The sequence below is a fragment of the Hemiscyllium ocellatum genome, assembly GCF_020745735.1.
Source record: "Hemiscyllium ocellatum isolate sHemOce1 chromosome 27 unlocalized genomic scaffold, sHemOce1.pat.X.cur. SUPER_27_unloc_42, whole genome shotgun sequence".
Lineage (NCBI taxonomy): Eukaryota > Metazoa > Chordata > Chondrichthyes > Orectolobiformes > Hemiscylliidae > Hemiscyllium > Hemiscyllium ocellatum.
Genome location: NW_026867512.1, coordinates 60,839 through 75,681, shown reverse-complemented (window position 1 = coordinate 75,681; position 14,843 = coordinate 60,839). Strand labels below are relative to the sequence as shown.

The following is a 14,843-nucleotide window of genomic DNA, read 5'->3' as shown; positions in this document are numbered from 1 at the left end:
CCCTTTGTACATCCACACATCATTCCTGATGAAGGGTTCATGCCTGAAATGTCAACTCTCCTGCTCCTGGAATGCGGTTTGACCTGCTGTGCTTTTCCAGCACCACACTTTTCAACTCTGATCTCCAGCATCTGCTGTCCTCACTTTCTCCATAACCCAAAAAAGTACATCAACATTCAAACAATGCACATCCTTTCTGATTTTTTTTTAACATAGCAAAAGCTCTAACTTCACATTGGCCATGTGTTTGCCATTTGTGGTCTTCTCTACATTGGGGAAACTGAGCATAAACTTGGGGAACAGTCCGCAGCCAGGGCCGCAGAGGCTGACCAGACCTGCCAGTCACCACCCATTTTAATTCCCCTTCCCACTCCATTTCTGACATGAACATCTTTGGCCTCCTCCATTGCCACAACGAACCAAATCGCAAATTGGAGGAACAGCACATCTTCCATCTTGGCGGCCTGCAGCTTGGAGGACTCAACATTGAGTTCACCAATTTCAAATGATCTCCCTCACCACCCCTTGAATCTCTTCCCAGCCCATCCCCTCCACCACCAACCAGATTCCTTCCTCCCGGTGACCAACCAACCCTGCCCCCAGCACATCCTTGTTCTGCAGCTCTCCCTACACCCATCCCCAGTCCTGAACAAGGGTGACACCGAAAACATTGACTTGACCTCCTGACACTCCCTGGCTTGCTGCATTCTTCCAGCCCCCTGCCTGTCTATTTTGCCAATTGAGTCACAGACCTGGCCTAACTTTTCCCAAGTCTGTCCACTCCCTGGATTCACTCCCTTTCCTTTCAGTTGCAGCAAGTCAACAATTGAACATCACAATGAAAAATAAATGGAAAAGAGGATGAGAAATGAGAGTGTCGTACTCTTGGTCAATCAAAAGAAAGACTCACACCTTTTCTGCCAACAGTGAGGAACACACGCAATGTTTCGGTGACACTGGTGAACATGCGCCATGCTTCTTGACACAGGAGCGCACACAATATGCTCAGTGGCGCTGCTGGTATTATTGACAGATTTTAAGTGTCCAAATGCCAATAGGAGAAAAAAAAGGGTAGAGCCACAATTGTTTTCCCCATATGGTACAATATTTTATTGCTTTTCCATCTTGTCTGGCTGCTCAACTTTTTTGACTTTTCCCCAGTGTAGGGGTGAAGTTCAGAACTAGAGAGCAGAGGTGTAGGGTGAGAGCAGAAAGATATAAAAGGTACCTAAGGGACAACTTTTCCATGCAGACGGTGGGGTGGTGTGTGTATGGAATGAGCTGCCAGAGGAAGTGGTGGAGGCTGGTACAATTACAGCACTTAAAAGGATCTGGGTGGGTATATGAATAGGAAGGGTTTAGAGGCATATGAGCCAAGTGCTGGCAAATGGGACGAGATTAATTTAGGATATCTGGTCAGCATGGACGGGTTGGACCAAAGGTGTCTGTTTCCGTGCTGTACAACTCTGACGACTCTAAATAATAAAAAGTATAAGTTGACAAATAACAAACTATATCCATGTTAACAAGGCTTAGCTCACCACATGCTTTACTAACCATTCTCCACAGATCCTATCCCTTCAATGACTGAGGAACAGATGCTGGTGCATCATCTCCTCCACTAGTATTTACACACTAGTCTAAGGAATTGCACAAGTAACAGTGAGGGGTAAACAGCACAAGCGCCAGTAAAAGCAGATGGAAAGTGAGTGTAAAATGTGACTATGACAGGACAGGCCCCACATTCCTTCCCCTCCGTCCCCCCCACAACCTGCCTCACCTTTCACCTCCCGGGCCCAGTACCTTCCAGGTGGCCCCATAGTTGACACAGGGGCCGCCCCACGACCAGTAGAACTCCACCACCCAGGCGGCCGACCAGTTCCCAAGCAGGTCCTTAACCCCATCCGCCTCCAGAATGGTCACCGGCTCCTGCCTGCTGTACAGCCGGCCGGTGTGGCCGTGACACAGCAGCTGCGCCAGGAAGGCGGCGGTGACCAGTGACGGGGGTCTGCCCCGGGCCGCACGGCGCCATTTTCCTAACGGCCGCCGCTTCCCCGCTCGAGCGACTTCTCCTCCCAACCGCCTTCGCCCCCGCGTGACGTCTGCACCGGGGATGGGCGGGGCCGGGGGAGCCTCACCGTCACCAAGCAACAGCCACCTCGCGCTACAACTGCTCATTCACAAAAACAAACTCTCCTGTCTCGCTCTGCAGCTGCAGGGGGGACACTGCCACGTTTCGAGGAGCCCTGTCTACATTGGGAAAGCTCACCGCTCCATTTAAACAGATATTCCGACATCTAATACAACGATGTTAACTTTCAACTGCGTTCAGGGAACATGTATTTTGCTCTGAGTAAGTCTATTGAGTTTAACTGCAGCATGGCTGTAGTTTTAAACTTGTTTGCTTTCCTGAACAGCTAGGTTTAAATGTTTTATTCGTTAGAAGAAAATTAGTGATAGTTCACATATCCACCCTGAAATGGGGTGGGTAACTGGATTGAGTGGGTAGGCGCCATACTAAGTTTAACTTTGGGGACAGCCTTTGAGCTGCATATGAACAAACTGCTTACATGTTGCACTTATCGACTGCTAAATATCGGCTCTTGTTATCTTAACACTTAGCCTTCTGATTGGACATTGCAAAGGTTCACCTCCCGCCCACACCCCGCCAGCACCCTTCCCAAGGGTCAGACCCTCCCTCTCTCCAGGCACACAGTCTGAATAATTGACGAAGCTAAATTCACTGTCAAATCCCATCAACATGGAAGATCCCAGCCCACCCTACCTCCCACTCTGTACCCAACCCATCCAAAAACCACAAAACATCATCTCATCTTTAAAAAACAAAAGAAAAACTGGACCGCATCAAAACGTTCAACAACGGTCAACGCTATGACTGTTACACAACACTTTACGGAGCTACATTTCAACTTGAGTTCGTTTGCACCCCTCGTGAGAGTTCACATTAAAAGCTCATTGTACCAAATCAACGGCATGCCACAGCTCTCTGGAATTCAGCGGAATTCTTCCTGGTATCCCTCATGTTTTCTGCTTTTTTTGAGAAAGGAGACCCTCCCGTGAGCTTCGCCTTCAGATCTCCTTGGCTACGCCCAAAGTTTCGGCTGATCAGTTCAAGCACAGGGTCACAGCCTTTTCTTGCTAAGCTCAGCTGGCTTAAACGTTAGCAACGCCTCTGGTTCCCGTTGGGATTTACGCTCCCGAGCGCAGACCTGGCCCGCAGCCTGTAGTCCCACAGTTCCTGCTGACTGCAAACTGCCCTTCTGTCAGCAAAAATACAAACACGATGGGGACAGTGTTCATTTCGCTATTCTCAATGTCAACTCTGACCCCACGAAAGGTTCTCTTTTCAGGGGCGGGCATGTCAATTGCCTACTTGGGGTTTGGTGAAATGTCTCAACAAGTGTTTCCGTTTGTCTATATTTACAAGAATTCTAACCCCAACTAGACATTTACATGTAAATTCTAAGAATTATGCAATGTGACACATGAAAGCATGATGAGGAGCATCTCCTGTGTCCTCTCTCAGCTCAGAGAAGACTTAAACCCCGCTCCCCCCTGTAACATTCATCCAGGTGACAAAAGGATCTTAACGCAGGCGGATTATAAGGGCTTGCTCAGTGGTCACAGCGCCAAGGGACCCAGGTTCAATTCCAGCCTCAGGGGCGACTGTCCGTGTGGAGTTTGCACATTTCCAGCCTGCATCTGCGAGGGTTTTCTCCGGGTGCTCCGGCTTCCTCCCACAATCCAAAGATGCGTAGGTGAGGGTGGATTGGCTATGCTAAATTACCCATAGTACTGTTAGGACGGAATTTGTCCTTGCATGGTTGTTTTAGGAGGAGAGACAACAGACGCTCAATTGTTTGGCACAAGCAGACTTTATTGCAGAATCGTAGCTGATACAGTGAATCACCATGCATTCACTGGAGAAGGCGCGTTCTGCCTTCCCCTCCCAAATCTGCTCCTGATATACTCTTTGCTAAGCAGAGCTTCACGGAGCTACTAAGCATTGCCTTATTAGGACATTTCGCGTTTGCTAGGCGGTTCCTGTTATTGAGCTCATTTGGGCGTTGGCAGCTGAGCTGGCCATGTAAGCAACAGTTTCGATTCCCCAAACAGCAGCTATAGCTACAGTTTCGATTCCCCAAACAGCAGCTATAGCTCTACCCTCCCTTGACCTATTTTATCCTAACAGTACCCAGGGATGTGTAGGATTGGGTAATTTAGCATGGCCAATCTACCCTAACCTACACATCCCTGGGTACTATGGGTAATTTAGCATGGCCAATCCACCCTTGGTGTAGGATTGGCCAGGCTAAATTGTCCTATACTATCCAGGGATGTGCAGGTTTGGGTGGACCGGCCGTGCTAAATTACATAGTGTTTGGGGATGTGCAGGTTAGGGGGCATTGGCCATGCTAAATTACCCATAGTGCCTAGGGCTGTGCAGGTTAGGGAGCATTGGCTGTGCTAAATTACCCATAGTGCCCAGGGATGTGTAGGCTAGGTGGGTTAGCCAATGGGAATTGCAGGGTTACGGGCAGAGGTCTGGGTGAGGGAGGGTTGGTGTGGGTTGGATGGGCTGAAGGGCCTGCTCCTACAGTGCAGGGGTTCTAAGCGTGAGATGAGGTGCTTGACGGAAACGATGGGGAAGAGGCAGTGAAAACACACCGAGACCGTTTGAAAGTGGGAGCATGACAGGAGGGGGTGGGTAAATGGGATGTGGTGAGGGAGGGGGCTTAGGAGAGAAAGAGACACAGAAAGAGAGGGTCACACACAGATACAACTGGTGAAAGTGGGGAAGATTGTGATAGGTTCAGATAAGGTGGAGGAAGAAAAGCTGTTCCCTATTCACTGATAGTGACAAGGTCAGGGGCGGCCTGAAGTTCAGGGGTTTGAGCAGGAGAGAGAGGGGGAAAACAGAGGAAAAACGGGTTTACCCAGCAAGCAGCAATATGCTGGAATCCGCTGTCACCTCAGAGAGACAGACAGACGCAGAGCCAGAGAGGTAATCAGATGAACGGCCTCCCTGTGCTGTGAGATCCAAAAGGAGCACGCGAGCAGCTGCCCCAGTGTTTCTGGCGGTCTGAGGCATCTCCCCCTCGCCCCATTACTGGTACCGCTCTCCCGTCCCATTGGCACCCTGCCGGTGAACGGCCCACTCTCCCAATGCACTCAAGCTGCCCCTTCTCCCGGGGGCTGGAAGAGGACAGAACAGCCCGTTCCGGAGCGGGGCTTGGGAACGCTGCCCATGTCCGCGACATCCTTTCCAAGAAAGGAAAAGGACAACAGACAGGGGACCACCCGCATCAACGGGAACGACAGTTCACCCTCAGACAAGGCTTTGTCAAGAGATGTACAGCACGGAAACAGACCCTTCGGTCTAACCCGTCCATACCGACCAAATATCCCAACCCAAACTAGTCCCACCTGCCAGCACCCGGCCCATATCCCTCCAAACCCTTCCTATTCATATACCCATCCAAATGCCTCTTAAATGTTGCAATTGTACCAGCCTCCACCACATCCTCTGGCAGCTCATTCCGTACACACACCACCTTCTGTATGAAAACGTTGCCCTGTAGGTCTCTTTTATATCTTCCCCTCTCACCCTAAACCTATGCCCTCTAGTTCTGGATTCCCCAACCCCAGGGAAAAGACTTTGCCTATTTATCCTATCCATGCCGGTCATAATTTTGTAAACCTCTATAAGGTCATCCCTCAGCCTCCGACGCTCCAGGGAAAACAGCCCCAGCCTGTTCAGCCTCTCCCTGTAGCTCAGATCCTCCAACCCTGGCAACATCCTTGTCAATCTTTTCTGAACCCTTCCAAGTTTCGCAACAGCGGGGAGACCCAGAAATGGAAAAGACTGAAGGGGGAAGTCAGCAGTAAATCTTTTGAAGAGGTTACAAAGGAGAGACCTCTGTCTGCAGCGGGAATGACCCCCACAGTAGCAGGTCGAGGTAGACGGCATTTAAGGAGAAGCTGGATACAGACGTCAGGGAGAAAGGAACTGAAGGGAATGCTGCTGTAAGGGAAATCAAGTGTGAGCAAGTGAAGGGGAGGTGCGTAGAGGCTCACATGGGTCAGAAATACTGAGAGAGACCAGTTGAGCTGAAGGACCTGGCTGGAGACTCAATGGGACAGAAAGTGAAATCTTGGATCCACCTGCAAGAGAAGGAGAAACACGTGACTTACCTCCCAGGATTAAGCAAGTCCCGCAGATTCTGCAGATCACTTTTTTGGTCAGAGCACTGAGTATAGGGGTTGGGGTCTGGACAGGACGTTGGTTAGGCCACTTTTGGAATACACAGGAACCTCGATTATCCAAAGGACACATGCAGAGTGTATTTCAGTCGCTTGACGATTAGATCCCTTACAGTGTGGAAACAGGCCCAACCAGTCCACACTGACCCTCCGAAGAGTAACCCACCCAGACCCATTTCCCTCTGACTAATGTACCTAACACGTCGGGCAACTTAGCATAGCCAATTCACCCTGACCTGCACGTCTTTGGACTGTGGGACAGAACCGGAGCACTAGGAGGAAACCCACGCAGACGCGGGGAGAATGTGCAAACTCCACACAGTCTGTCGCCTGAGGCAGGAATGAAACCCGGGTCCCTGGTCCTGCGAGGTAGCAGCGCTAACCACTGAGCCACCGTACTGGTTCATCTAATTCTGGATAATCGAATTTCCTCTGTATTATGTGCACTTCTGGTCTATCGGAAGGATATTGCAAAATTTGAAAGGGTTCAGAAAGACTGACAAGGATGTTGCCAGGGTTGGAGGGTTTGAGCTACAGGGAGAGGCTGAACAGGTTGGGGTTGTCTTCCCTGGAACGTCGGAGGCTGAGGGTTGACTTTAAGAGAGGTTTATAAAATCATGAGGGGCATGGATAGGGATAGACAAAGTCTTTTGCCAGAACTAGAGGGCATAGGTTTAGGGTGAGAGGGGAAAGATTTAAAAAGGGTCCTAAGGGGCAACATTTTTCACACAGAGGGTGGTGTGTGTGCGTGTGGAATGAGCTGCCAGAGGAAGTGGTGGAGGCTGGTACAATTGCAACATTTAAAAGGCATCCACTTGGGTATCTGTGTAAGGAGGGGTTTGGAGGGATAGGGCCAATTGCTGGCAAATGGGATTGATTAGTTGAGGATATGGAGGAGTTGGAGCGAAGGGTCTGTTTCTGTGTTGTACATCTCTACTTCAGGAGGAAATGCACAGTCGCAGGCTCGCAGAGCCACTGGCTGCCAAGGGGATGACAGCACAGCAACTGCAGTGACCCTCCACCCTCCCACCCAGGGTTCAGCCCTGGGCGGTGACTCACAGCAGCTGGCCCCGTCACTTGTGCCCCCGCTGGTGCCGCAGCAGGTGCTGGGAGTGAGCGAAGCCCCACTCGCAGACGGGGCAGGTGAATGGCCACTCCCCGGTGTGGACCCGCTGGTGTGTCCGCAGGTTGGTCAGCCGGGTGAAGCCCTTGCCGCAGACGGATCAGATGAACGAGTGCTCGCCGCTGTGAAGCCGCCGGTGCGACAGCAGGTTGGAGGAGCAGGTGAAGCCCTTGCCGCACTCGGGGCAGGTGAACGGCCTCTCCCCGGTGTGGACCCGCTGGTGTGAGAACAGGCAGGACGAGCGGGTGAAGCCCTTGCCGCAGACTGAGCAGGTGAAGGGCCGCTCCCCGGTGTGGATCTGCTGGTGCCGCAGCAGGGTGGACGAGTGAGGGAAGCCCTTGCCGCACACCGAGCAGGTGAAGGCCCCCTCGCCGGTGTGGACCTGCTGGTGGGTCAGCAGGGCGGACGACTGGGTGAAGCCCTTGCCGCAGACGGAGCAGGTGAAGGGCCGCTCTCCGGTGTGGACCCGCTGGTGGGTCAGCAGGTTGGACGACTGGGTGAAGCCCTTGCAGCAGACGGAGCAGGTGAAGGGCCGCTCCCCGGTGTGGACCCGCTGGTGGGCCAGCAGGGTGGACGAGTCAGAGAAGCCCTTGCTGCACACCGAGCAGCTGAACGGCCTCTCCCCGGTGTGGACACGGCGGTGGATCTCCAGATCGGATGGGTAGCGGAATCCTTTCCCGCAATCCCCACACTTCCACGGTTTCTCCATGGTGCGCGGAATGCCTCCTGAGACTTCCTTTCCCCACAGTGGGCAAACTGGCTCAGGCACGTGCCCCTGTGGTTCAGGTAAAGATGATACTTTAAGAGCCTACTGAAGCAGACAAAAACGTTCAAAGAATTTGCCCCTTCTGGACTGAAAGAGGGACGTCTCTCCTGTCCCACGAATCAAGGGGCTCTGTCAGACCTTCACATGGTACTCAGTTGGGGAGCTCTACCTGCAAAGCTGCTCTTCTCATATCCTGTGAAAAGGGGATTACAAAAGTCATTGCTGCCTGCACATGACAGGAATTCAGAACAGATCATTCTAGTTTCTGTAGAACTTCCCCAAAACAACCAAGTTACAATATGCAGATGCCAGTGTTGGGCGGGGGTGTACAAAGGTTAAAAAAAAATCACATCACCAGGTTGTAGTCCATTAGATCTGTTTAGACGTTCAAGCTTTGAGAGCTCTGCACCTTCATCAGGTAGCTAGTAAAACCTCCAGGCAAAAAAGACAGCAGATGCTGGAGATCAGAGTGGTGCTGGAAAAGCACAGCAGGTCAGGCAGCATCCGAGGAGCAGGGGAAAAAAAAGACGTTTCAGGCAAAAGCCCTTCGTCAGAAATGAGGAAAGAATGAGGACACTTTCCTCATTCCTGAAGAAGGGCTTATGCCCGAAACATTGAATCTCCTGTTCCTTGGATGCTGCCTGACCTGCTGAGCTTTTCCAGCACCACTCTGATCTCCAGCATCTACAGACCTCATTTTCTCCTATAACCTAGAGTTGTGTGATTTTTAACTTTAAAAAAAGTGTTGCAAATCTCCACCACACACACACACACACTTTTCTTCAATTCTCACTCTGCTGTTTCTGATATTACCCATCCCCCAGTATTGTCCAGAAAGGGACTTATTACCTAAAAAAGCTGTAAATCTCCATCCCACACACTCTTTAACTCTTGCTGTACCTAATATCCCACCTCCCCCCATGCTCCAGCAGGGTCTGACTGATGCTCATTGACTGAGCCACACTCACCTCTTCCTGGACACAGGGACCCTCCAGACCAACACAACATCAGCTCCCCTTAACACCCGCCCCCCCCCAACAACGGCGCATGTGCAGGAGCAACCGGTCACGTGAATGGAGGGACCGCCGTCGTCACAAAGGCCGCGTGACCTCTCTCCTCCACCACTCCCCACGCGCCACTCCCTTCACCTTGACACGGGGAGGGATGACCAATGGGAAGCCTTGGAGGACCGGATGGAAGGCTGGTCCTCCTACCAATCAGAGCATCCCCTCAATGTTTGAATGCGGAACTTGGATCATGAGCTCCTGCTGCTCTCTCTCTCTGAATGAAGATTGAGTGTTACCCCAGACTGCACCAACCTCTGTGAGTACAGCACCCTCTCTTCTCACCCCTCCTATTCCATTTCTTTTCTCATTTTGGGATTAAACTGTTGGTTTGTAGGAAGTGAAGTGAAAGGAGGTGAACTCAGGAAAGGTGCATATGCTGGATGCATTGGTCTAGATCGCTGTCTCTGTCCCTCTGTGTCTGTGTCTCTCTCGTGTCCTTCATCAGGAATTGCGGAGGGGGAGGGGTGTGGAAAGGGTGCTGAGAGATAAATAGGAAGGTGGGAGTGGGGCTGGGGGTAAGGTAGATGCAGGTTGGGGGGGTGATGGCGACAGGGTGGAGCAGATTGGTGGGAAGGAAGATGGACAGGTGGGACAGTTCAAGAGGGTGGTGCTGAGTTGGAGGGTTGGAGCTGGGGTGGGAGGGGGGAGGGAATGTGAGGAAACTGGTGAACTCGATGTTAAAGCCGTGTGGTTGCAGGGTCCTAGGCCACCTGATACCTGGAGGAAGAATGCCTCTGCATTGGGACCCTCCAACCATACAGGATCAATATTGATTTCACCAGTTTCCTCATTTCCCCCCCCACCCCCCCAGCCCAATCCCAGATACAACCCTCGAACTTGGGACTGTTCTTTTGAACTGTCCCACCTGTCCATCTGCCTTCCCATCTATCTGCTCCACCCTCCTGTCTGACCTGTCACCTTCTTCCCCCGCTTTCATCTACCCATAGCATTCTCAGCTCCCTTCCCCCAGTCCCACCTCCCTCCCATTTATCTCTCAGTCCCTTTGGGCCCACCCCACATTCCTAATCAAGGGGTTATGCCCAAAACGTCAAACCTCCTGCTCCTCAGATGCTGGCTGACCTGCTGTACTCTTGCAGCACCAGACATTTTGGTGCTTATTTGTCTGGATGTTCTGATGTGACCCATTCGCAGATGTGAAGTCACATTTGAGAAAAACTCCTTCATGGAATGTGGGCTTTTTTTTTGGCAAGGCCAACAATGTTTTTGTACCTAACTGCCCTTCAGACAAGAGGATTGCCAGACTTTAGGGGGCATTTTAAAAGTCAAGCACGTGAGCCATCATATGCAGGCAGCACCAAGTTAATGCTAGCGGGTTTCCTTCCCTGAAGAGCGTTATTGAATCAAATGGGTTTTCAGAAAAGTTTCATTCTCTCAATGACTGAGACTAGTTTTCAATTCAGATTTTAAAAAAATAAATTTAATTTCCCCAATGGTATTTAAACCCATGAGCCCAGATTATTTGCCTGGGGCCTCTGGATTGCTGGTCCAGTGTTGTTGTTACAACATCACTGACTCGCCTGGACAGCATTGAGAGTCATACAGATGTATAGCACACAAAGAGACCCTATGTGCAACTGGTGCATGCCGAGCACATAGCCAAAATTGATCTAGTCCGATGTGCCAGCACGTCCCTCCAAACCCTTCCCATTCATATTCCCATCCAGATGCCTTTCAAATGTTGCAATTGTCCCAGCCTCCACCACTTCCTCTGGCAGCTCATTCCATACACGCACCACCCTCTGACTGACAAAGTTGCCGCTTAAGTCCTTTTTATGTCTTTTCCCCTCTCACCTCTAGTTCTGGATTCTCCCACCCCTGGGAAAAGACCTTGTCTATTCACCCTATCCATGCCCCTCATCATTTTATAAACCTCAATAAGGTCACTCCTCAGCCTCCGATGCTCCAGGGAAAACAGCCCCAGCTTATTTAGCCACTCCCTATAGCTCAAACCCTGGCAACATCTTTGTAAACATTTTCTGAACCCTTTCAAGTTTTGTTTAACTGAACAGTAAAAGTCATACTGGACAGGGATATATCATAGTGTTACTATGCAATGTGTATTTATTTACGACTGTATAAATTTGATTTACAATTATTTCTAGTTATATCATAGTGTTGTAGCCATGTTATGTATTCAAAGTTTGGGAGAATATTTGTAGCTCGGCTGATCATTGTTGTGGTTCTGTTTGCCGAGCTGGGAATTTGTGTTGCAGACATTTCGTCCCCTGTCTAGGTGACATCCTCAGTGCTTGGGAGTCTCCTGTGAAGCGCTTCTGTGTTTTTTCCTCCGGCATTTATAGTGGTTTGTCTCTGCCGCTTCCGACTGTCAGTTCCAGCTGTCCGCTGCAGTGGCCGGTATATTGGGTCCAGGTCGATGTGTTTATTGATTGAATCTGTGGGTGAGTGCCATGCCTCTAGGAATTCCCTGGCTGTTCTCTGTTTGGCTTGTCCTGTAACAGTAGTGTTATGGATGCGGATCATTAGCTGTCTTCCTGTTTGTCCTATGTAGTGTTTTGTGCAGTCCTTATTGTGTGCAAAATCCCATGCAAGGCCTGCACAAAACACGACATAGGACAAACAGGAAGACAGCTAACGATCCGCATCCATGAATACCAACTAGCCACGAAATGACACGACCAGCTATCCTTCGTAGCCATACACTCAGATGACAAGCAACATGAATTCAACTGGAACAATACTACTATTATAGGACAAGCCAAACCGAGAACAGCCAGGGAATTCCTAGAGGCATGGCACTCATCCACAGATTCAATCAATAAGCACATCGACCTGGACTCAATATACCGACCGCTGCAGCGGACAGCTGGAACTGACAACCGGAAGCGGGCAGAGACAAACCACTATAAACGCCGGAGGAAAGATCACAGAAGCGCTTCACAGGAGGCTCCCAAGCACTGAGGATGTCACCTAGACAGGGGACGAAACGTCTGCAATACAAACTCCCAGCTCGGCGAACAGAACCACAACATGTCATGTATTTCCAGTCATACCCGTTACAGGACAGGAGAATACTGGGCTCAATGCTGACTCTGGATGAATCTAGTCAGACTCATTCCTCTCTATATCCACAGAGTCCTGTAAGTGTATTCCTCTATAGTCTCATTTGGGTATTGATCGACTCCACTACAGTCATCCTCAGAGCGAGCATGTTCTAGGTCTTGTTACCAAAGCAAAGTTCTTGCTCTGATTCGCTTTCCCCTCCCCCCACATCTTGGTCTGTCAATATGGTAGAGAGAGAGAGGGGGGGCAGATAACTAGGTTAGCAAACTGCATGAGGGTGGCATGGTGGCTCAGTAGGTAGCACCGATGCCTCATAGTGCCAGGGACCTGGGTTCAATTCCAGCCTCGGGCGACTCTCCGTGTGGGTTTCCCCCGAGTGCTCCGGTTTCCTCCCACAGTCCAACCTTGTGCAGGTGAGGGTGGGATGGCCGTGCTAAATTGCCCAGAGTGTTCAGGGATGTGTAGCTTAGGTGCACGTGTCAGGGGTAAATATAGGGGAATGGGTCTGGGTGGGATACTCATCACAGGGTCGGTCTGGACTTGTTGGGTCGGTCTGGACTTGTTGGGCCGAAGGGCCTGTTTCCACACTGTAGGGGTTCTAATTCTTAACTTTTCTTGGAGCTAGATCTGCCAAATGTCAGGAATCAGAAAAATTGGGAGGGAGCGTATTAGGTACGGCAGTAGGGAGAGTGTGTGGGATGGAGACTCACAGGTTTTGGGTTATGGGATTGGAATGAATATTCCGTGAAATCGATCTGTTAAACTCTGAGATTCTACGTGATACTGACAGCGATGACTTTCTAATTTACCGGCTTTCACAGGAGGATTTACCTGCATATCTTGAACTAATTGCCTCAGCCAGCTTGACTCATTGGGACTGGAATTTTATCGACCTTTTGAGTGGAGAAGGAGGATTGTCCCGCCTGCTTCCAGAGATCTGACTGGTAAAGCACTGAGATGCCGCTGTTCGAGGGTGGAGGGAGCTTTACCGGAGCGGAGAGTTAGCCAGCCGGCCACCCGCAGCAGAGTGGGACGTCAGAGGGAGCGTCGAACCTGGAGGGAGCCCGCGCCGTGGGGAAACCGTGGAAGTGTGGGGAATGCGGGAAGGGGTTTCGAGTCCCCTCTGAGCTGGAGATGCACCGGCGGGTCCACACCGGGGACAGGCCGTACCCCTGCCCTGAGTGTGGCAAGGCCCTTCACCCAGCTGTCCCACCTGCAGACGCACCGGCGCCTCCACACACCAGGGAGAGGCCTCTCACCTGCCCCGGGGGCGGCAAGGCCTTCAATCGATCGCCGACCCTGCGGATGCACAGGCGCCTTCCCAACGTGATCGCACGGAGTTGAAGTCTGCAGCGAATCCCACCCAGGACTGGGGGGATCGTGCCCGTGGGGGGATTGTGCCCCGTTCGAAGACAGTGGGTGAAGCGGGAAGGGAGCGAGGCTTCCTTTCTGCCGGACTGGCCGCTCTCGCTCCCTTTGCTTCCCGTGGGACCGATGCTGTTTGAGGCTGGGACTGCACGTTCCCCGGGCCAAAGATCTGCAGGAGCTGAGGAAGTGCACTCCTTTCACACCGGATGGTAAATCATGTTTGTCCCATCTATTTCAGTCTTAAATACCCTCCGTGACCTGGCCTCCCGGCCTCCTGTGGCAGTGAATTCCACAGATTCCCCACTCTCTGTCTGAAGAGGTTTCTCCTTATCTCCGTTCTAAAAGGTCTAAGGCTGTGCCCTCGGCTCCTGGTCTCTCCTACCAATGGAAACATCTTCCCAATGGCCACAGATAGATCAAAGTCAAATACAATAGCCTCTATTCCATTGAGTGTCCAGCACACTTTATAACACTTTGTAAAATCAGGAGGGCCATTGATGAGGTGAGTGGCAGGTGTCTTTTCCCGATAGAATAAAGAATATTCCAGCACAGGAACAGGCCCTTCGGCCCTCCAAGCCTACACCGATCCAGATCCTCTATCTAAACCTGCTGCCTATTTTCTCAGGATCTGTATCCCTCTGCTCCCTGCCCTTTCATGTATCTGTTGAGATACATCTTAAATGACGCCATCGTTCCCCTCCCTACCATCTCCGCTGGCAACACATTCCAGGTACCCAGCACCCTCAGCGTAAAGAACATTCCATACATATCTTAAATCTTTCCCCTCTCACTTTGAACTCATGACCCCAGGTAACTGAGTCCTCCACTCTGGGGAAAAACATTTCTTGCTATCCACCCTGTCTCTACCCCTCATGATTTTGTTGGCCTCAATCAGGTCCCCCCCCTCAACCTCCGTCTTTCCAATGAAAATAATCCTGATCTATTCAACCTCTCTTCATAGTTAGCATCCTCCATACCAGGTAACATCCTGGTGAACCTCCTGTGCACCCTCTCCAAAGCATCCACATCCATTTGGTAATGTGGGCGGCACGGTGGCACAGTGGTTAGCACTGCTGCCTCACAGCGCCTGAGACCCGGGTTCAGTTCCCGACTCCAGTTCCTGACTCAGGCGACTGTCTGTGTGGAGTTTGCACTTTCTCCCCGTGTCTGTGTGGGTTTCCTCCCACAGTCC

General features: G+C 51.2%; 2 protein-coding genes across 3 annotated transcripts in view; one reads left to right on the top strand and one right to left on the bottom strand.

Moving 5' to 3' along the window:
• The window catches only part of LOC132808338 (zinc finger protein 239-like), a 62,337-nt gene that overhangs the window by 23,909 nt on the left and 23,585 nt on the right, over positions 1–14,843 (bottom strand). The window contains exon 1 of one of the 2 annotated variants that reach the window (XM_060822093.1): positions 1,781–2,063. The exons of the other annotated variant lie outside the window; for it this stretch is intronic. The gene's annotated coding sequence lies outside the window, so the exon portion shown is untranslated. Of the gene's footprint in view, positions 1–1,780; positions 2,064–14,843 lie in introns of those variants that run through there. 2 annotated transcript variants of the gene reach the window in all.
• Positions 1–14,843, top strand: part of LOC132808344 (uncharacterized) — a 74,489-nt gene that overhangs the window by 44,204 nt on the left and 15,442 nt on the right. The window contains exon 5 of the mRNA XM_060822100.1: positions 7,228–7,569. Within this exon, the coding sequence (XP_060678083.1) occupies positions 7,228–7,569 (342 nt within the window). The remainder of the gene's footprint in view (positions 1–7,227; positions 7,570–14,843) is intronic.